General features: G+C 57.8%; 1 protein-coding gene and 1 long non-coding RNA gene across 2 annotated transcripts; both read left to right on the top strand.

Annotated features, from left to right (window-relative positions):
- Window positions 1-3,567: 3,567 nt before the first annotated feature.
- Window positions 3,568-6,186, top strand: LOC123356480. Its single transcript, XR_006575366.1, has 3 exons — window positions 3,568-3,839; window positions 5,025-5,190; window positions 6,056-6,186. It is a non-coding gene; the product is annotated as an uncharacterized LOC123356480 (long non-coding RNA).
- Window positions 6,187-9,792: 3,606 nt separating this feature from the next.
- Window positions 9,793-17,813, top strand: COASY (Coenzyme A synthase). Its single transcript, XM_044999578.1, has 9 exons — window positions 9,793-10,461; window positions 11,487-11,701; window positions 12,875-13,006; window positions 13,720-13,909; window positions 15,564-15,628; window positions 15,943-16,027; window positions 16,699-16,796; window positions 16,888-17,034; window positions 17,679-17,813. The coding sequence occupies exons 1-9, from the start codon at window positions 9,798-9,800 to the stop codon at window positions 17,724-17,726; spliced, it is 1,644 nt and encodes a 547-aa protein (XP_044855513.1). The 5' UTR covers window positions 9,793-9,797; the 3' UTR covers window positions 17,727-17,813.
- Window positions 17,814-21,674: the final 3,861 nt, after the last annotated feature.

Genomic DNA, 21,674 nt, shown 5'->3' with positions numbered 1-21,674 from the left:
GGCATGTGAGAAGCAGACTCGTGAGCCCCTGGGTCAGAGATGAGCTCAGAGCAGATCGCTCTGGCCTGGCCGCTCCATGGGGCTGGGGCTGTTGCTCCTCGTCGTGTGGTTGTGGGTTAGAATTGGCTCAGGGAAGGCAGTGCAGGGGCCCAGGGCTCATGTCTTGGGACAACTCAGAATTTACCCCAGTGGGTCCCTCTTCCTGGAGACCGCGCGACCGTTGCCTGGCACCAGCCCTGGCAGCGGTGCCGGCTGTAGTTCAGCCTGTCACAAGCATCAGGGCAAACACACCAGCAGGGTGGGGGCATTCCCCCGGCAGCCCTGGCACCTGCAGCTGCAAGGCGGCGGTGTGAGGACTAGGCATTGTTGGTGTGTTCTGCTGCCAGGCGGGTGCGTTATCCTAAAGCCAGCCGGGCAGTTGCATTACACTCCGGTGAGCCTGGCACCGCTGCCAAGACTGGCGCTAACCGAGCACGGTGTTGGCCCCATTCCACGTCTGCTTCCGCCTCTGCAGTGAGGCTCTGGCCACCTCATGCCCAGCTGGATCCCTAGCTCACCCCTGGCTCCAGCCTCCTGCCCTGGCACTTTCATCTTCCCACTTGCCTGCTGGGGCTGCCGGGCCGGAGTCACCGGGGTCCTTGAAGCAGAGAGGTGGGGGAGGAAGCTGTGTTATGTGACTCACCTATCAGCAGGGACAGGGAGGGATATTCACCGGTCCCTCCTTCACCTCCATGCGCCTCAGTGCCAAGCACTGACAGTCCTGCCTGGCGCCTCGTGAATGCCCGGCCCATCCCGGCCCTGTCCCGGCAGCCAGCGCTCTCCTGGCCGCAGGCAGGACCAGGCTAAGCTGTGCAAATCCTGCTGCTGGGCTCGGCTGGGGGTGGGCTCAGCCAGGACTCGCTGTGCAGAGGGCCGATGGGCGCGGGAGCTGTGGCAGGCAAATTAGCCCCCTGCTCCAGCGGCTCCCCTGAAGGAGCCAGCGTCCCAGGCCCACTTGTTTGTCTCTCAGAGGAGAGGCTGGTGCACGTGAGCAGCCGGTGCAGCTAGTGCTGCGTGATACAGGCCGTGGGAGGGGAACATGGGAACAAACAACGTCTCCAGAGAGGCCGTGCGCTCAACCAGCCGGGCCGAGCTGAGCCAGGGCAGCAACCCAGGGCTGGGGAGCGCAAGGCCCGAGAGACCAGTCTGAGCTCCTGCACCCCCCAGGCCGGCGAGTCCCCCCCAGTTCAAGGGGTCGGGTGGGGGCTGGGTTTCCATAAGCAGCACAGGGTCTGGGGGTTGGGCAGAAGAGGCTGTTCCACAGCTCTCAGCCCCACCCCCAGCAGGGCAGGATCTGGCCCCTGGGCGCTCTCCTGCTTTTCTTATTGTTTGTCTGTTCTGGGGCCCGGGCCCGGGCCCGGTGCGGTTCTCCCGCAGAACAACCTCTCAGGTGTGTTGGGTGCCCGCGCCTGCCTCCGCCCCTGCTGCTGGCGGGCAGCGAGGGCAGGTGCAGCAGCTCCGCTGGCACCCCGGAGCCACCCCCCCCCCAAGGCTCAGGTCTTCCTACAGCAATACAGATGTAAGCAGCCCCTCCCCGGGGGACTGGGCGAGAAAGTGCTCACGCTCCCCTGGGCCTGAGTCAATGGGAGCAGTTTGGCTCCCTGTTTGCGTAAATTAAGTCCATTGGCAGAACTGTGGGGAAGGGGGAGCCCAGGGCTGGGATAACAGGGGGCTGCGGGTCGGGATTGAGGGGCACCAGCAGAGCCGGGGGTGGGTAGCTTGCACAGTCCCTGCCCAGCTGTGCCTGGCTCCTGCTAGCGCTTTGGGCTCCTCACTTCAACAAGCACCAAAGTCACTCGGGGCGTGGAGAAGAGGGCAGCCACCCAGAGCGCCTGGGCCCCTCTGCTGCCAGGCTGCACCTACCTTACAAAGCCCATCCCGGAGCTCTCTGGGCAGGGGCACTGTCCCCAGAGCCCAGGCTTCCCTGCTCTGGGCCGGGAGGCTGATTTCCCCAGGCCAGGGGACTGGGAGCTCACGTTTTCTGGCCGCCCAGCTCAGTGACGAAGCCTGTGACCAGCTCCTATTCAGCCTGAGCGTGGAAGATGAACTGCAGGACCTCCCCGTCTCTGTCCTCCCAAAGGCCAACACAACTTGCTTGGCTAACAATATGTGTCCACCCACCACCTCCCTGAGCAGCGGGCGGCAGCGTGGCAGGGTGATGGCTCCCTCTTTTCTGACGTACCCACCGGGAACGCAGGGCTGGATATAAGGAGGGGAAGCGCTGCCTGCCTGACACTTCAATCAGCAGCCAGGACAGCAAGCGCCAGGGAAGAGCAGAGGTAAGTGCCCGGTTTGTGTTTCCTATTTGCAATGGGGCCAGAGCGCACCTGAGTCCCACGCTCCCCTAGGAAAGGAGGGAGGAGGGACTCCTGGGACTGGCTCTAGCAACCCCACGGCAGTGCTCAAATTACAGGGGGGCCGAGTCTCCGGGCTGCTTTTCGGGGCTACCTCCCTGCTGTCTTACGGCCCCCGTCCTTCGCACCACGGTTTAAATCAAAGCAGCCCCCCGGAGGCGAATCTGCCGCTGGCTGCAGGGTTTAGCAGGGACTCTGTGCTTAGGAAACTTTAGGACTTTTTCCCACTAAAAGGCTCCAGGATGAGATGCTGAGAACTAATAATAATTCAGCAGAGCTTCTGCAGCCCCTCACACAAACCACGTAACTGGGCTGACCTACATGCGGGGTCTTCAGGGGCAGTGGTGGGGCTAGCTGCTGTGCTGACAGCAATGCCCACAGGCTGGAAAGGTAGAAGCAGGCGGGTCCCACAAGCAGCCGCGGGAGGATAATAATGAAAAATCAGGGAGCTACACCCACCCACACCCCGTTAGGCAGGGGACCGGCCATAGGGATAGCCGCTGTCCATGCAGGGCTGCTCACCGTCTCCCGCTCTCTGCAAAGCCGCGGCCACTGAGGATGGAATTCATGCTTGGCAGAAACGACCTGCCATTAATGCCCCCACCCCCACCCCAGGCTCCAGCCCAAGCCGCAATGTCAAGTCACACAGCTATTTTTAGCGTGCTGGCGCGAGCCTCGCAGCCCAGGTCTGCGGATTGTGTGGGACATGCCCTGAGGTTCACTCCAGTAACTGCCCAGGTCATCCAGCTGAAAACACACTGCCCCATCTGCCCCAGCAGTCTGGCCACACTGCGTTTCGGTCCCAGCCCCGAGGTTCCAGCGAGCAAATCTCTCCCACGTCAGGGCTGAGTCCCGTGTGGACAGTGCCTGCGAAGAGCCTGGCGAAAGCCCCTAGCCGGCCCGTGGAGAGGGCCTGGGGCTCTTTCTGCCCTCGGCGTGGTTCACTCTGTCGGGAGCAGTGGCCAGAGCAGGGACTTGGATTCTCCTCCCAGCGCTGCCACCAGCTGGCTGTGTATTGGCCGCCCAGAGCCTCGCAGGGAGCTGTTCAGCCATGGCTGGGAGGTATCCCAGCAGGGGAGGTGCTGGCGCAGGGCACAGGGCTCAGCCCTGCCTGCTTTCTTAGCATTGCCCCACTCTGGCAGTGTGAGGGTTTCAGTGCCAAAGGCTTGTCCCCCCCCGGTGCAAATTCCGCGCTGCCCAGGCAGGCACCCCCAGGAGGGTGATGCTGCTGCTCCAGGCCAGCCTTAGGCTGAGGTCCCCCAGGGGTCGTGACATGGCAAGTTCTCGTCTGTTAACAGCCAGCAGAGGCTACTTCCAGAGATGAACCTGATGCTTCAAGTCACCTTCCTCGGTCTCCTGTCCCTGCCGGTGCAGGGCTGGGTTCAGAGCAGATCCCTGCAGAGTGAGAGATGGAGCCAGCTGGACCTGCCGCAGAACAGAGAGCTGGTGAGCTGGGGGGCTGGGCTCTCTCCGAGACCGGGGGGCTGGGGCTCTTTGCACAAGGCATTCCCATGACGTAGGAGCTGGAAGCGGCTCTCGCTACCCCCAAGGCGGGGGTGTGGAAAGGCTTTTGATGAATAACTGATCACGTCTCCCTTGTCGCTGTTATGCGGGGGGGGGTCGTCTCTTTCTTTTCCATAACACAGGCTTGGGGAGGGGGTGGCTGGGATCAAAGGAAGTGGGGAGGCAGCGCGATACCTCTGTGCTGAGGTTACATTAGCCAAGCCCTTGAGAGGGGCCTCTGGGCTTTCTCTGCCGTCTCTGGAGCCGCGTGGCGTACAGGAGGCTTCATTTCAAGTGCCCATTAGGGCCTCACTAATGAGCCACAATACCGGTGCCAGATGAATTCACTCTCGCCACGATGACTCATGCCACGACAGGTCCTGCAGGGCCAGCCCGGCTCCCGGTCTGTGGGAGGCACTGTCTGGGGGAGAGCAGGCAAAGCCCCCCACCCCCCACCCCGGGGAGTCCAGGTTCAATGGGGCCCTGAAAGCAGAGGGTCACGTGGCTAACACGTGGGTCTGTACGAGACACGGGGGCAAGGCCGTGGCCTGTCGCCCTTACGCTGGGAGCGGATACAGCTCCTCAGCCCGACTCCACAAGGAGCTCCCTGCAGGGTCCCCCATGCCCAGGCCCTACGGTGAGAGCGCTCGGAGCTCAGCACAGCCCTAAGCGTCCCGTCCGCCTGGCTCTCAGCCAGACAAAGTGGGTGAGGGGGGTGCCCCCGGGATCGGAACGGCCAGTCCCTTCAGACTGACTGAGAACAGACCCAGCTGGCACCTCAAGCCCAGAGCCGCTGCCCCTTGGGACGTTCTCCCCAGCTGCTGCTGCTGGACAGAGAAAACCATTCATAGAAGGAGCCGCGCAGCAGAGGTACCGGAGCCCTGGGGCTGGCTGTTCCAGGCGGATGTGAGCTCCGGCGAGGCTAAGGGCCCGGGAAGGGGGTTTGTGGGCCTGAGCTGCTCACTCCCAGCTGCCTTGCAGAGCCAGGAGCTGCAGGCTGCTCCCTGTTCCACCCTCCGGCCCAGGACTGAGAGCCGCTCCCAGCAGGCTCCGTGGAGCCGGCTCCAGCAGTTAGCAGGACCCAGGTTGTTAATGCACCAGCCGACTCAGGCCGAGTTTCCCCCACAGTTCCTAAGTGCCCTGCAGAGCTACTTCAGCAGCAGAGGGATCCACATAGAGAAGGCTGCGCCGGCCTTTGTGCTGTCCACGAGGAATCGCCACCAGGGGGACCAGGAAGGACGAGAGCTGCTGGCCCCCGAGAAGGGGGCAGATGACTAGGAAGAGCTGATGGCAGGTAATTGCTCCCGTTCCTTGTCTCTGCTCAGGACCGGCTGGCTTGGCACTCATAAGACAGACGACGCAGGGGGCCCCGTGAGCATCCCAGGGGCGGTTAGTTTTGTCCCCTCTGTAATGCATTTGCCCGAGTTGCCCGGACAGCTACAGAGGTAGCGTGGGCTAGTGGAGTGGAAATGGGACTGGATCCCAGGAGCCAGCAGGTTTATTGTGAGCCGTGTGGCCTTGTCCCTCTGATGGGGATGATGAACCGGGGGGTGAAGCTTCACGCCACAGTGTGTGTCTACAAAGAGCACTCAGGGGGAAAAGCCCAAGCAAGAACTAGACAGAGTTGTTCCACTGCATGCTTCCCAGCCACACATGGGGAGTGTTCGAGCCCTGCCTTGGGCCAAGCATTGGCCCTCACCTCTGCATTGCTTTCCAAGCACATGCAGTATAACTGGGACCCTCGAGTTCGACTGGAAGGGAGCCCGTGCAAGGGAGGGCAGGCCCAGGCCCCACACCAGCCTTGTCCCGGTGATTGTTCTATAAGAAACGAAATATGCAAAATTCCAGACAATTTTCATGATTGACCAGGTGCATTGTGGGGGGTTTATGCCACTGCGAGCTAACAGGCATAAGCCATTGCTGGAAGCAGAGCCTGGATTACAGGAGTGTAAGTTCTGGGCTGCACACCAGGAGGCAGGATGCTGGAGCCGATGGGAATAACAGGCTCTATGGGCCTGAGGGTTGGAGCCGATGCTGCAGGAAGCGGGATAGCAGGCTAGAGGGGACAATGCTCTGTTCCAGTATGTACAGTAACTCTCTCTTACCAGCATTCTGCCTTCCGGAGTCTAGCGCTGACTGATTCCACCTTTCCCGTTTAGGTGGAGTCCTGGCAATACGATCTCTTCTGCCTCTGAGTACTTCACAGTGATGCACTGACTCTCTCCTGCCGTTGTGCCGCTACATGCACACACACGCGCGCGCACACACACACACACACACACACACACACACACACACACACAGGAGTGACCTTTTTATATTTGCTGGGCTCTGCCTGCAATACTGCGCTGTAGGGTTTGGATTCAATACATTCTACGCTCTAATGCTTGTCATGTCACCTTCTTTGTGAATACCAGCAGCAGATGAGCTGCCATTTGGCTGTGTCTCCGCACGTGAGGTACCTGCTCCTTCCCCCAGACCAGTCCAGGAGTCGGCAAGGAGGGTTTGCACTGTCTGTCATACAAACAGGAGAATTCAAAATTATGTGTTGAAAAGAAAAGACGAGACATAGCCCCTGTCCCTGAGTACCTCCCGGGAGTGAGAAAGTATTAATATTATATAACGAGAACACTGCTGCATCCTTAACGATGGAGTAGCCGCCATCATCATAATTGTCTAATCTACCTACTGTTTATAGTGCACTCATCACCATAGTATCTGGTCACTGCCCGCCTCCCCTGTCTTTCTGGGGGACACCTGGAGCTCCTGCTTCAGCTCTTGAACTCATAAATTTTGTCTGGACCTTTTAAAAGTAGGTTTCTTTAGTGTCTTTGCTGCTGTCATGAAAGGACTTAGACCAGGTTCTGCCCAAAGCCCCAGAAAGCACCATCCCTGGGGCAGGTTTCTTCCCCCTTCCGCTGCCGAACAGCTCCTGCTGCCTTGATCTCACCCCCTGCCCTGGACAATCAAAATAGCAACCCCCACCCAGTCCCAGGCACCTGCAGTCAGGAATTCCCAAGGCCCATGCACCTAAACAGGGCACAGTCCTGCAGCCTGTCATAGCAAGGATGTGACATGGTGCTGCAGAAGCGGTTTCTGGCATATTTTGGTTTTGTTTCCTTAGTGAGATAAGGATGTGGGGGTACCTGCTGGTACCAAGGACTGGCCTGGGGTCACGCAGGGAGAAGAAATGTATTCTGAAGAATTAAGAAAGCTGCCCTAAGTGTGGAAAGAAGCTGCTTCAGAAAGGGCTGAGGCCAGGTGGGAAGGGCTGTTCCCAGAGCCTCATCTCTAGGCAGGGAGGGACACAGTAGTTAGAGATGGAGACACCTCGGCAGTCACAGAACCTATTCCCTCAGTGTCACCCTAGCATCCTGTCCCATCCCGGAGTCCATTCTCCAACACTTCTGGCCTATTCTGCAGAGAAGCTTAATGCTCACAACTCCAGTTGGATGGAAAAGCTGCTGTAGGTGCTGCATAGGTTTGCTGGAAGCCCTAGGCAACATAGTCCCTTACCCTAGAGGCTTATTGGCCTCGTGAAGCGACTCCAGGGCCTTTCTCTGGCTGTAATGCGATAGCTTGTGAATACCGCGTCTGATCAATTCCAAAGGTTCAGGGAATGTTCTAAGCATCGATGAGCAGAACCCTGTTGATTTTGGGAAAAACTGGGGGGGGGGAACCAAAGGGGAGAAATGTGGGGTCATGGAGCCCCTGGCATCTGGTTAGCAGAGCAGAAAGAGAAGAAATAAGAATAGTGGGAGGAATGGGGGTGCACAACAGCATCCCTGGCAGGTGGGAAAGGGAACCCTGGTATGGGGGGCAGGGAGCAGGGAGGCGGGAAGAGCCCCTTCCATGTATCAGAAGGGCAATGAGGGAAGGGAGGGCACCCAGAGCCCTGGGTATGAGGGAGGGGGTGGGGAGAGATTGCAGGGGGTCCCTGAATAGAGGAGTATGGGGGGGCTGACACAGGAGCTTGTGGGGGGAAATGGAGACATACAAGGAGCCCCTCATGTGTGCAGTGAGTTTGGCTCCATAAGCAACAAAACGGGTGAGCCTCTAGGTTCCCAGCAATGCTGTGACATCTAACTGGCTAAAAACTCGGGTTTACTGGGGGTCAGACTCTCTGGGGGTGGGTTTAGGGTTCCTTTGTTGTAGGGTTCGTTTGAGGGGTTCTCAAGCACACTGGGGTTCCTGAGCAGGGCTCAAGACACCCTCTCTTTTTCCGTGGCTAGAGGGGGGATCTCTGAAAGGCGGCTTGCCCAGAGGTGGCTGAGAGTCTTCGTGTCACCCTCTGGGTTTCCAGGTAGTCGTGATCAGTCTGAGCCAAGCACAAGCAGGTTGGTGAGCTGCAGTGGAGCAGCCGGGCCCACGGGCCCCAACCGCCAGCTCCCCGCTCAGGATCTGTAAGGCCCTCAGAGCCCTAAATGGGTCCCAGGGCTCCCATCCCACTTGGCAGGGTCCTCCTGGCCCCAGGTGATGCTTAGTGACATGGGGGGCACCTCTCCCCTTAGCCCCGCCCCCTCCAGGAGCCCCGCCCCCGCCTCACCCTTAGCCCCACCCAACCTCACCTCTTAGCCCCGCCCACCTCTCCCCTTAGCCCCGCCCACCTCTCCCCTTAGCCCCGCCCTCTCCCCTTAGCCCCGCCCACCACTCCCCTTAGCCCCGCCCCATCCCGCCCCACTTCTTCCCTTAGCCCCACCCAACCTCTCCCCTTAGCCCCGCCCCCTCCAGGAACCCCGCCCCACCACTCCCCTTAGCCCCTACCCTTAGCCCCGCCCCCACCTCTCCCCTTAGCCCCGCCCCTCCCCTTAGCCCCGCCCCGCTTCTCCCCTTAGACCCGCCCCCAGTGAGCCTCTCCCTCGTCAGCCCGCTTCCACGCCCCCCCCCGGAAGTCGCGCCCCCTCTCGCGAGAGCCCGGGGGTCAGAGGTCGCCCGGAACGTCGATAAAGTTATTGAAATTTAAACTGAGATTTTAAAAAATGGCGCTGACACACTTCCGGCGATCTGGGGGTAGCGCTTCCGGGTCAGGCGCGGAGCGGTGGCGGCGAGAGGTGGCCCCTGGCCCGGCCGCGCGGTGAGTGACCTCGAGCCCCGCCCCCCCGTGGCTCCGCCCCCGCTGGGGTATGGGCGTTACCCAGCATCCCCCGCGGGCTCCCCTGCCTGCGGCCCCCCGCCCCCCCCCGGGCTGGTAGCGCCTCCCAGGCTGAGGCGCCGGGGCTGGTTCGGGTGCGTGGGGCTGGGGGGAAATGGGGAGGGGGCTGGGAGCGATGGGGTGGGGGCAGGAGGGCTGGGAGCAGTGTGGCAGGGGGTGCTGGGGATGGGGCAGTCAGGTGGGGGACTAGGGGCAGTGGGGTGGGGGAAGGGGGCAGTGTGGCGGAGGTGCTGGGGACGGGGCAGTGGTGAGGGAGGGGGCAGTGTGTCAGAGGGTGGGGGCAGTGGGGCAGAGGGTGGCGAGGGCGGGGGGACGGGGCAGTGAGGCAGGGGGGCTGGGAGGTGGGGGCAGTGGGGCAGAGGGTGGTGAGGGCTGGGGGCAGAGGGTGCTGAGGGCAGGGGGGCAGTAGGGTGAGGGCTGGGGGCAGTGGGGCAGAGAGTGATGAGGGTAGGGGGGCTGGGGGCAGGGGGGCAGTAGGGTGAGGGCTGGGGGCAGTGGGGCAGAGGGTGGTGAGGGCAGGGAGGTTGGGGGTAGAGGGTGCTGAGGGCAGTGGGGCAGAGGGTGGTGAGGGCAGGGGGGCTGGGGCAGAGGGTGGCGAGGGTGGGGGGGCTGGGGACGGGGCAGTGAGGCGGGGGGCTGGGTGGTGAGGTTGGGGGTGAGTGAAGCTCACAGGCCATGTCATTGAGCTCACACTTTGCTGTCCCCCGTGTAACCCCCTGCCTTGCTCCTGCGTGTCTGTTCCAGGTACCATGTCTGTCTTCCGCTCAGGCCTCCTGGTGCTGACGGCCCCACTCTCTGCCCTGTCTCTGCGCCTTGTGCCCATCCTGGCCTCGGCCTCCCGGATCGTGGAGGATACGCTCTACATTCACCTACAGCCGGGCCTCAGCTTGACAGGCTCTTCGCAGCCCAGGTCCACTTACGTGCCAGCCACACCTGAGGTCTATAGCCTCATCAACAAGCTGTATGTGGACGCTGACGCCCACAGCCACCTGGACGTGCGGGTCCTGCTGACAAACATCCGCAACCAGAACCTGACGCCGCAGTCGCTGTCCTCGGTGCAGAACCTCTCCCACCCGCCTGAGGTGATCCTGACCGACTTTCAGACCAGCGATGGGGGCCAGTACAACCCCGTGAAGCAGCGCCTGGAGCGTTATGCCACCAGCTGTTACAGTTGCAGGCCCAATCTTATCTCTGTGCTGCTGTACCCGGAGTATGAGCCCATGATGGACCAGAGCGAGCTGCCCCCATGGGAGCCAGACTTGGATGGCGGGGCTCTGCGGAGTTATAGTGATGTCGTTGTAGGGGGCACATTCGACAGACTCCATAATGCTCACAAGATCCTTCTGAGTGTATGCTGCCTGCTGGCTGAGAACCGGCTTCTGGTTGGTGTCTCTGACAAGGATCTTCTGGAGAGTGAGTGAGAATCCTAGTCCCAAACCAGAAAGCAAAACCCCAGTTACGCTCGTTCTCCTCGGGCCGTCACTTCTTCAGTCCTTTTGCTCCCAATGGCAGGGAAGGGAGCCGTTTAGATCACTCTCTGATGTTTCCCTTGGGCCAGCTTAGGAGCAGCCTTCATGGACTCTGAAATGGGTGTGCTGTCCAAGCATCTAGGCTCTTTAAAGGTGGAGTGTGTAAATTGCAGAAAAGGGGAGACCCAGTGAGAGGATGAAGGGGGAGAGTAGGTTTCACATTAGTGGAGATGTAAAGCACATTTGAACCATGTGGGCACAGTGGTAATTGAAAAGCATCATTTATTAACGAGACAGGAGAGTCATTTAGGCCCAGCAGTTAGGCTTGTTGGCTTTTATGAAGAGATTTTGTAAACCTTCTAATAGGATTAGCAATGTTGCTAACCCTTCCCTGGCAGTAATGCGCCCAAGCAGTAGCCTTGGGTTTGCGCCTGAGAATGGGAAACTGGCCAGAGCTGATAAGTGAGACTCACCAGACTACTCCCACTGCCTGAGCCAAGGTGGAATGGCATCCCTGGTGAACAGATTAGATGTTTCCATGTCCCGGCGGGGAGGGTTATCATAGTGATTGGTATCTTGCTCGTGTCCCTTGAGTGTGTTTTGCTGTCTGTGTTTTTATGACAGATGTGTTGCCCTTGGAGTTAAATATTCCCTGCCAAGCAGCACAAGGCTGAGTCACTTGTCTGTGCTCGCTGCTTTTTGTGCAGAGATGATGCTCTTCTGATAGCAAACCCAAGGAATTGCAGCATTGTCGTCTTGCCAGAGTGACTCTGTTCTCCAACGCACAGAAACCTGGGGAGCTCAGTGCCCTTTGGGCACTAGAGAAGTGAGGGCTTAAGTCATTCCAGAGGTTGCTAAAGCCTTTTTGCATCTCTATTGGCCCCTCCTTTAACTGTGACTGTTTGCTGCTAGCTCTGGGTGCGGAGAGCTGCATGCTGTTGCTTCCTCCCTGTTTCTTGTCCCTTCCAGATAAGATGCTGAAGGAGCTGATCCAACCATATGAGCAACGAGTGGAGAAGCTCTGTGAGTTCCTGGTGGACGTGAAGCCCTCTTTGCGTTATGACATTGTGCCTCTGGTAGACCCCTATGGCCCATCGATAACGGACCCTGACCTGGAGTGTATAGTAGTCAGTGAGGAGACCCGCAAGGGAGGGGTGGCCGTGAACAAGAAGAGACTTGAAAATGTAATGCCTTTAAAGCTGACCTAGCGGAATACACCCCCTCCTGCTATTCATTCCTTAACTGTGTGGTGAAATCTGATGGCATTGAAAGTGAGGACCTGGGAGTTCTCGCCAAAGCCAGGCATAGGGTGGCAGGTGCTGTACAAGCTCCCCAGTTTGATTCTTCCAGTGAACAGTAGTCCTGACCTGCACTCCCCCTGCTGTTCCAGGCCTGGGCTTCCTCCCCACCCCCACCCCACCAGCTCAACTCTGCCAACGCCCCTCATGAGCTGGTTATCCTTCCCAAGTGTGTTGTGAAGGGAGGGTGCAGCTGTTCCAGAGGAAAAGAATGAAAACTCAGGTAGCTGGGAGCAGAGAGTGCAAGAGAGAGATGGGACAAACAGTTTATTGGGTTCTGTCCTCCTCTGAGCTCCACAGAGGTGGCCCCTCCATGGCGGGGACCCTGCTCCTGAAGGCTGTACCTCTTCCTTGGGGTTGGCCTTCTGCAGAAACCTCCCCCCATCTGTGGCTGATGCCATGAGGTGTAAAGCCCTGCCCCTCCAGCCATACCCCCTCTGGAGCAGTGGGGGAAGCTACCCAAGAGGGACCCTTTCCTCCCATCATCTCTCACTGGTTGAGCAAGAGCACCCCAGTGACGCACCTGGGAACTCGGCAGTCTCTGTTGAGGCTCTGTTTCTCTGTCCACTGTCACCTATAGGAACTGCCAGCCCCATCAGATCGGCCCTGGACCCAGCAGGGGATTTCTGTCTCCAACAGCAGCTGTCCCCTTAATGGACAATTCTGGACTAGCCTGCCCCACGGGAGCTCTCTCCTGGGCCCAGGCAGTTACTCGTTGGGCTGGCCCCAAAGGATAGTAGGGGAGCTCTGTCCCGTAGGTAAAAAGAGGCTCCTGATTCCTTGGGAGCCTCCCCTTCTCTGGCGGCTGCTTTCCCACCTGACTCCAGAGTCCCCTTCTGTCACCCCCGTCCTTGCCCAGCAGCGGCCTGTAGCACTGCCCAGGCGCAGGCAGTGCCTAATCGGTGGGAGGCAGCAACCGCCAGCCTTGCAGAACTGCCCCCAGGCCTCCTCCAGAGCTTGGTGTGAAGATGCTGTGACTGCTCGGGCGCCAGTCTGACTGAAGGGCTGCCGGTGGCTCTCCACCCTCTGACCACGCTGTGCTGCACATTCTCTTTGCAGGGGCTCTCCGAGCTGGCCCTCCATGAGATCCTGCTGGTTAAAGATCCCGGGCACGGGGAGAACGAAGAGGAAAAGATCAGCTCCTCCACCATCCGGCAGAGGCTGCTTGGAACACTGCTGCAGCCGCCACAGGTAGGAACGCACAATAACTGGAGCTCTGCAATCGTGACTCCACTCCGTCTGCCAAGCGACCTCCGGCTTGTAGGGTTTTGTGTGGCTTCTAGGCCTGGGGTGAGACGCTGCTCTACTCGACCTCCACTGAGTGGGGACCAGAAACAACAATGGCTCCCCCAGGGGAGGGGTGACACACACACAACGGAGCTGAACCGCATGTCCTGGGTCAAATAACAAGGGCGGCGTTGAGCGTGGGGACATGGAGACAACAGAAGGGAGCGCCGAGCAGAGAGGCCTGGCCAGGGCCCATTGCTGGAGTCAGCTGGCATTGTCCAAACGAACTCAGCCCAGGGCCCTGTAACCGCATCCTCCTCCTGGACTGACCTGATGCCAGAAGGAGGTTGACGGTGACGTTCCTGGGCGTAGTTTGGATCCTGTGACCATAACTAAGCACAGGGAGAAGTGCAGCCGGACACTGAGCGGGTCTGGGGGGAGGTGTGGCAGCCTGGTGTGGTGGAGACTGGGGTGTACTGGGGTCTCCCTCTCAGGGGCATCCATGGAACATACCAAGACCAGACCATGTCTCTACTCACGGTCCCAGGGAGGAGCAGTCAGCTTGCATCAGCTTTCACATCCATCCTCAGAGCTTGTGGGGATTCACGATCAGGGTCTCTTCTCCCCAACCCTTCCTGCCCCCACCAGCGCTGACACCGTAACTCTTCTTTGTGTAGAAAGACCCGGCCCTGCCTTCTCGTCCCTACGTGATCGGTCTGACTGGAGGAACTGGAAGTGGGAAAAGTTCCATTGCCAGATACTTGGAATGCCTAGGAGCTTTCCTCATCGATGTTGACAAACTGGGCCACGAAGCCTATGCCCCAGGTGGCCCTGCATATGAGCAGGTGGCGGAGGAGTTCGGAGAAGGTACAGCAAGCATATTCTGCATAGAATGCCAGAGCAGCAAGGGTGACGGGGACACATCATCTTAGTCACTTCTGAGTTCCAAATCTCTCCCTCCTTTGGTTTGGGAGCAGTCAGCGTACCCTGCACTTCCCCAGCTAGCAGGGCTGTGGAGAGCTAATGTCTGAAAGTGAAGTGCTGGAGGTAGTTTGTTTCTTATCCCCTGACATCTTTGGCTGTTAACAGCATCCATGATTATTGGCCCTGGACCCAGGATGCTCGCTAACGTGTGCTTCCCTATACTGGCTATTCCCTGCCACTGAAGCAGCAAAACACCAGGCTACCTAGAGTCTGTCTGTTGGCTGGCTCAGCCCTCGGTGGTGTCTCAGACCCAAACAAACAGCTCTTTGGGATCCAGAGGGTGCTGCTGGCAGAGAACTCTTGGACATAGGTTGGTTTGGAAGCCTAAATTGCTTGGTAGGGACCCTGTAAGACAAGGGTAGCCAAGCTTCGCTGAGCTAAGGACTGTGTTGTATCCAGAGTTGTGGTAGCACAAAGGCTGCCTGTGAGTGGCAGAAAATGGTGCCAGCTTCAGGTGCCCTCCTCCTTGGTACACAGGTCCCAGCGTACAGTGCTCCAGCTCAGTGGCTCTCAACCTTTCCAGACTCCTGTACCCTTTCAAGAGTCTGATTTGTCTTCTGGACCCCCAAGTTTCACCTCACTTAAAAACTTACAAAATCAGACATAGAAATACAGCAGTGTCACAGCACACTGTTACTGAACAATGGCTGACTTTCTCATTTTTACCATATAATTATCAAATAAATCAATGGGAATTTAAATATTGTACTTACATTTCAGTGCATAGTATACAGAGCAGTATAAACAAATCATTGCCTGTGAAATTTTAAGTTGTACTGACTTCACTAGTGCTTGTTACGTAGCCTGTTGTAAAACTAGGCAAATCTCTAGATGAGTGGATGTATCTCCTGGAAGACCTGTGTGTATCCCCAGGGGCACTTGTAGCCCTGGTTGAGAACCACTGTTCTGCTTTGAACCAAGCAGAAGGTGCTTAATTTAAGACGAAACCTAGCATGTTGGTCTGTAGCGTTCTTAGGCCTTGCCTCTGTGCCATGAGCATGTTGGCTGCCCTTCTGCTTTAAAAGTGACCGGAAGGTGAGGAGAAGGGGACTCAGAGACGGGCCTGCAAGGTTGTCCAAAAATCTGTCGTCTTTTCCATGAGAAATTCATGGTGCCTGGAGACCCGGCGACGTGATAGGTGAAAGCTGAGCAGTGGAGGGGGAGAGATTCTTAGGAAGATCATTGAACTGTTTTTAACTCCTGTTGAATTCCACTGCCTAATGAACCGTAGGGCGAAAGGACATTTCTGGTAAGGCGAGAGACCTCCCACTCCATAGCTGTGCCCACCAACAAGTTCTCCAGCTAGAGCAGGGAAGGCTGGACTTGACATTCCTAATGTTCTCAAGGTGAAGGGAAAAGCCCTTTCCTGCCCTCGCTACACTGTAAAGAAGCCCAGGGTTTGAAACCTTGTTTGCAGATCCCTTTAAGGGAGTGCCAGGCAGAGACCCCACTCAGCAGCCCCTGCTTCCCTTGGAGCCCTTCTCCCATGAGGATCTGAACTGAGTCCTTTTTTTTACTGTTCTTCTTTGTCTTCCAGACATTTTGAATGAAGATGGGACAATTAACAGGAAAACCCTTGGGGCCAAAGTGTTTGGAAACCAGGTAAAACCCGCCCAGCTCAGTGTCAGTATTTCACCTCTCCTGTGCCCACTGCTGCCAAGGCTTCGGTATCTTCCCCTCTGTGCTTCTGCTGCTCCCTCGGCAGGGCAGGAAAGAGGAGGAGAGCACCTTGCTTCCTAGTGCAGCATCACCACCTTCCATCGGGGGCTAACCTAGCGAGCTGGAAACATGGGGCCCTTGTGGGAGGGGGCAATAGGGATGCTTGTGGGTGACTCCCTTTGCTGGGTTACCCGGGAAATCTGTCACTTGATCATATGAAAGCAAATAACTGAAGTCCAGCCATGTGCCCTTGCTAGGAGCGGTTAAAGAGTCTCACGGACATCATGTGGCCTGTGATTGCGAAGATGACAAAGAGGCAGCTGAATGAAGCAGCAGCACAGGGTGAGCGTGATCTTCCCTTCTGAACCCAAAGGGGGCTGGGACATATCATCCTATTACCACCGCGCAGTCCAGAGACCCTGGGTAACTGCTGTCCTAAGCCCCAGTCTGCAGCTGCATCTACTTCCTGATCAGCCTAGAGCTGGTCGGTTTTCCCAGCTCAGTCCTTTCTGTGCTTTACCGGGAGCTTGTCCACTGCATCTTCCTGCAGTTGGGTAAGTGCCAGGGGCCAAACTGCTGCCAGACTTGGATTAGGAGCCTTTGCATTAAATGGTTGGATACTCTGCCCCCCTCCCTTTCCAGAAAAGGCCACGAGTGCGTTTGTAATACCAAATCCCAGCAGTGAGAGTGTGTTTCCCTGGGAGAGAATTCCTCTAGCTCCCTGGGGCAATGGAATGCCCCTGGAGCATTGCTACCCTGCCAGGCATTTTCCTGGAGATGCCCCCGTGGCCTGGCCCAGCCTGTGTGCACATGCTAGGCAGAAAACAGTCTGGGTCCTGCTGCTTTCTCTTCTGCACGGGGTTCTCTTGCTCCACAGTAAAGTGTCTGCGCTGCCCATGTGCAGGAACTCGTGACATTTCAGGCTTGCTTGGATTGGGTCGTATAAACAGCCCCGGGGAATTGTGTGCGCTTGTGGTTCCCAAGCACTCACGGGGAATGGCCTCGTTCCACAGGTAAAGCGGTGTGTGTGCTGGATGTTGCCGTGCTGCTGGAGGCTGGCTGGACAGACATGGTCCATGAGGTCTGGATGGCCAGCGTCCCGGAGCAGGAGGTAGGTGACTCCCTGCCCCAGCCATTTGCGGTTAGCGATTGGATCCTGGTGCACCCGTGTGGAGGTGAATGTCCCCTCTTGGTCTTTTCAGGCCCTGCGCCGCATCATGGCCAGAGATGGGCTGAGTGACGAGGCTGCTCGCAACAGGCTGCAGAGCCAGCTGAGCAACAGCCAGCGGGTGAAGCAGTCCCATGTCGTGCTGTGCACCCTCTGGGAGCCGGAGGCTACCCAGAAGCAGGTGAGAGCCCAGGGTCTGCCCGGCGTGGGAGCCAGGAGTGCTTGCTGCCTTGCCTAGGACAGGCCAGCAGGGATGGAGAGGAGCCACTGGGGTCCAGCCGAGGACCTAGGTACCATGTGGTTAGACAGGAGTCCTGCCTGGGCTACCCGTAGGGCCTTGGACAAGCCACTGCTCGCCGGGTTGTGATCAGATCGGGAGAGAGCCTTGTTCCTCTCTAGTGGAATCGGGCTTATGGAATATCTGGTCCTACAGCTGGCTCCGTGTCCCTCTCCCCATGGAGGAGCTGTGGCTGCGGGTCTCTCCTTCCCGGGATGAGGGTCGTCCCCTGGGAAAGCGGCGCGTTCTGGTAGATGTCCAATTGCTGCATCCGCTCAGCGGAATCAGGTGTTGGTGGGTGGCCAGTGAGAACCCCCAAGTCCTGTCTATGCTGCAGATCCGCCCCACGGCTGGGTTGAGTCCTAAACACAGCCTGGAAGGAGTGAAAGGTTTGGGGGCTTTGTCCGTTCTGCACTGTAAGGGGAGTTCCCGCCCGTCCCTGCGCCAGTGCTCTAGCAGGCTGTGCCCATCCCCGCCCTGGCACAGCTGCATTTGGTGCCCTTTTTCCTTCTGAACCCTGACTTGCTGTCCCATGTTTGTTCTGGCAGGTGGAGAAGGCCTGGGCCCTCCTGCAGCAGCGCATCGGCCAAGACTAGAGTCTTGGGACCTGGTGGTTTTTCCCATCACTCCCGTCTCATCTTCATTCACAGCCAGACTGGGCATCACAGCACTGCTGGGCCCTGCTGCCGGGGCTGAGTGCCTGCGCTCTTGCCCCCACTCTGTCTCTCACCGTGTTCTAGCATCGCACATCGTCAGTCAGCCGGGCGCACTTCAGGTCTCAGCTGGGTGGTTAAATGGCTCGCCTGGTATTGAGGGGGAGGGGCTGGGGGCAGAGGCATCCTGCTTTCCTGTTGCTAAAGGCCCTGAGCAAGAGGCAGTACCCTACTGTGGGCTCAGAGGGCAGCGAGGAGCAGCTGCCCTGAGCTGGCAGCATGGGCACAAGCCAGGATTGCCTGATGTGGCCAATGTCCCCTGCACCCCCTGGGGAGCCAGAGGACACTGCCACGCATGGAGCGGGGACATGAGCGCCGTCACCCCCTTGTGTGATCAGTATCCCCGGATTGTCCCCCTTTCTCCGTGGATGGGCCGCGGGGGCACGGGCTGCCAGACCTGGGTGTAGTCTGTACCCTGTGGGCATGTGCCAGTTAAAGGTCCGGTTTGCGCAGTCTGTCTCTGTGTGGTAATTGTTCTGCCAGGCCTGTTTCTTCTGTTCGCCTCGAGCCCAAGGGCCTGTCCCCAAGCAGGCTGCACTTGTGCCGCTGGTCTGAGGTAAAGCAGCTCTTCCCGCTGTAGGGGAGAATCCTGCTGGCTCGTGATGGGAGCTTCACTAGCCCTCGTGTGTCACTCGGTGAGCACCGGGCCAGAGGTCTGTGGAACTAGGGGGACCCGGGAGGGCTTTTCCCCATTCTCTGAGCACTGCCCGTGCCAGCCTAGTGTTTTCAGAGCCTGAACTGAAGTTAGCTTAAGGCTGTTCATAGGGATGATACAAAGCCCCCGTGCAGCCAGGGAAACGGATCCAAATTGCACACTAGTGCAGCAAAGCAGATGTGCCCCTTCGCTCCTGCCTGGATCCTGGGCGCAGTGAGGAAGAGGTGGTGTAGACGCCCCCTCGGGTGTGCTGCTGCTATCACCAGTCCTTGCAGCAGGAGCTTTGCCAATGGACTGGAATTTGCAGAGGCTGAGTTCGTGTTCAGTTTCATGCCCAGCTCTCGCTCAGCCCTGGACATGGCTTAGATGCTCAGCTTGGCCCTGTGAGGGGTGAGTCTGTAGGATGCCCTAACCAGCCAGCTCTGAATCCTTCATTAGCCTCCCAACCTGGCCCAACAGACAGCACCAAAGCAGCGTGCAGGATCCGGCCCCGGCTGCTGTCTACGGCTGTCAGTAACCAAGGCACTTAAGTATCAGAGGGGTAGCCGTGTTAGTCTGGTTCTGTAGAAGTAGCAAAGAATCCTGCTGCATCTGAAGAAGTGGGTATTCACCCACGAAAGCTCATGCTGCAAAACGTCTGTTAGTCTATAAGGTGCCACAGGATTCTTTGCTACTTCTACAAGGCACTTAAATCACTTTTAAAAAATAGACCTAGCAGTTGTACCAGGTGGCCAGCAGGGGGAGCTGCTCATTCAACCAGCTATCACTGCACTGGGCAGAGGGACCCAAATTCCATGCCACCTTTGCGGGTGCTGATGATTTGAGATTCATTTTACTCCCACTAGCACCTCTAGTGCAAGGCCCGTGTTCATAGGTTCAGCGGGTGATGCATGTTTAGGGGCACAAGAAGGCAAAGCTGATGGCAGAAGAACACAAGGCAGAATAAGATCTTGGATGGATGGAGAGGTCTCCTGGGTGGATCAACAAGACCATTCAGCCACCAAGAAAGTAGCAGCAGATCAATGGGTGCAAATAATGAGGATGCCACGTAAGAAGCAGCAGTTCTAATCTCCCCTTGTATGTTCTTTGGTTTGGGGGCAAACATTCCAACTCCCAGCCTGCCCCATTCCTCTGGCCAAAGAGCAATGGAGGGAAGAAGTGCCCCCACTCCCGTCAGAGTCTGGGGGTTTGTCTACATGGGAAGGGAAGTTATACTGGTTTAAGCCAAGGTGTGAATTTAAACTGATCATAGAACTGGAAGGGACCTCGAGAGGTCGTCTAGTCCAGTCCCCTGCACTGAAGGCAGGACTAAGTATTATCGAGACCATCCCTGACAGGGGTTTGTCTAACCTGCTCTTAAAAATCCCCAATGATGGAGATTCCACAACCTCCCTGGGCAATTTATTCCAGTGCTTAACCACCCTGACAGGAGGTTTTTCCTAATGTCTGACCTAAACCCCCCTTACTGCAATTTAAGCCCATTGCTTCTTGTCCTGTCCTCAGAGGTTAAGAACAATTCTTCTCCCTCCTTGTAACAACCTTTTACCTACTTGAAAACTGTTCTCATGTCCCCTCTCAGTCTTCTCTTCTCCAGACTAAACAAACCTAGTTTTTTCAATCTTCACTCATAGGTCATGTTTTCTATGTCGAGCACCCACGGAATACGGGGGAAGTCGGCGCCTGTGCTTGCAACCCCCGCAGCTTGGTATCGATAGCTGTAACAGTATAGTAACACCATGCCCCATCCTTGTGGCCACTGATATTCAGTGTACCGGTGGCTTTTTTCAGTGTTGCTTATGACATTTAGGAAGGGTTTTAAGCTAACCCGAAAGCCACTTGAATAGTGGACTCTGAGGGTCCTTGTGGGATTATACTGGAACAACCCCTGGTTTAGCTATAGCAGTCAAACTTTCCCATGTAGACAAACCCTGACTGCTCGGAGCAGGGCTTGCTCTTCACACTCTTTTCGGCCCTACAGTAGATCAGGCTGTTTCCCCTCCAGCAAACCTATTGTGCTCTTCCCCCCCAGGCTGTGTTCTGGTCACAGAAGCTTCGTCTCTGAGGATAAGGTGGGTCCATCACCAAGGGTCAATGAAGGAAAGGTCCCACCCTCATTGATTCCCTGATGCTGGCTGCAGAGCGGCAGCACTGGCAGGTTTCAGACCGTCTCCCAGTGCTGCTGCCACTTTTCCCTCCAGAGATTCCAGTCCTTGGAGCTTGTGGAAACGCCTCATGAAAACCTCAGCTAGAATTTCACTTTCAGACTGCAGTGAGCAGACACTTTCCTTCCCTAGGCCTGAGTCTGCTGCAGGTATGTCCCACCGAGGGAGAAGTCAAGGACACACTCAGGAACAGAGAACATTTTTTAGCTGAGGGAATGAGGAAATTAAATTCCAGACTGAGAGGGCGTCAGAGTAGCTGGGCAGGAGGTCTGGCCATCCGCATTCCCGCTCCCTTGGGCTGGCCAACATACTTGGAGTGTGAGTCATCTGCAACGGAAGCCCGGTTTGTGAAGTGTCTGTTACACAACCTGCCCTCACGCAGGATTGAGCAGGGGAAAACCAGCCTTGCGCCTGTAGATCAGGTTGGAGGTTTGCCTAGACCAGGGGTTCTCAAACGGGGGGTCGGGAGGTGTCAGCCTCCACCCCAAACTCCAGCACTTACAATGGTGTTAAATATATAATAAAAAGTGTGTTTAATGTATGGGGGGTGTGGCACTCAGAGGCTTGTGATGTGAAAGGGGTCACCAATACGAAAGGTTGAGACCCTCTGGCCTAGACCTCCAGTATCCAGGGCTGCAAAGCCAGCAAGTGTCTGTCTGTCTCCTGCCCTGGAGCTCGGGAAGTTCCCCGGGGCCAGTCTCGCTGGAGCCCTAAACAAGCCCTGGTGTTTGCAGGCAGCTTCCATCCCCCCCATACACACACTCACCCCCCCCCATACACACACTCACCCCCCGAACCCACCTACACACACTCACCCCCCCACTCACTCACACACACTCAGCGACCACCGGACTCGCACCCAGGACACGGCTCCAGCTCGGGCCCAGGGCTGTGTCCGGACCGCCCAGGGGGCCCATCTCCTGCCCCCCCGCACAGGCCCCAGGGCGCCGGTCTCCGGGCGGTCCCTGCCGCCGCCCCGCCCCGTGGGAGTTTCCCCACACGTCGCTGGAGCAC

The sequence above is a fragment of the Mauremys mutica genome, chromosome 25 (assembly GCF_020497125.1).
Source record: "Mauremys mutica isolate MM-2020 ecotype Southern chromosome 25, ASM2049712v1, whole genome shotgun sequence".
In the NCBI taxonomy this organism is placed as follows: Eukaryota; Metazoa; Chordata; order Testudines; family Geoemydidae; genus Mauremys; species Mauremys mutica.
This window is presented reverse-complemented; position numbering and strand designations above follow the sequence as displayed.

Coding starts and splice junctions, on each gene's coding strand:
- COASY (XM_044999578.1), top strand. CDS start 9,798: ATGTCTGTCTTCCGCTCAGGCCTCCTGGTGCTGACGGCCCCACTCTCT. Junction 10,462..11,486: donor TGACAAGGATCTTCTGGAGA/GTGAGTGAGAAT, acceptor TGTCCCTTCCAG/ATAAGATGCTGAAGGAGCTG. Junction 16,028..16,698: donor GAATGAAGCAGCAGCACAGG/GTGAGCGTGATC, acceptor CTCGTTCCACAG/GTAAAGCGGTGTGTGTGCTG.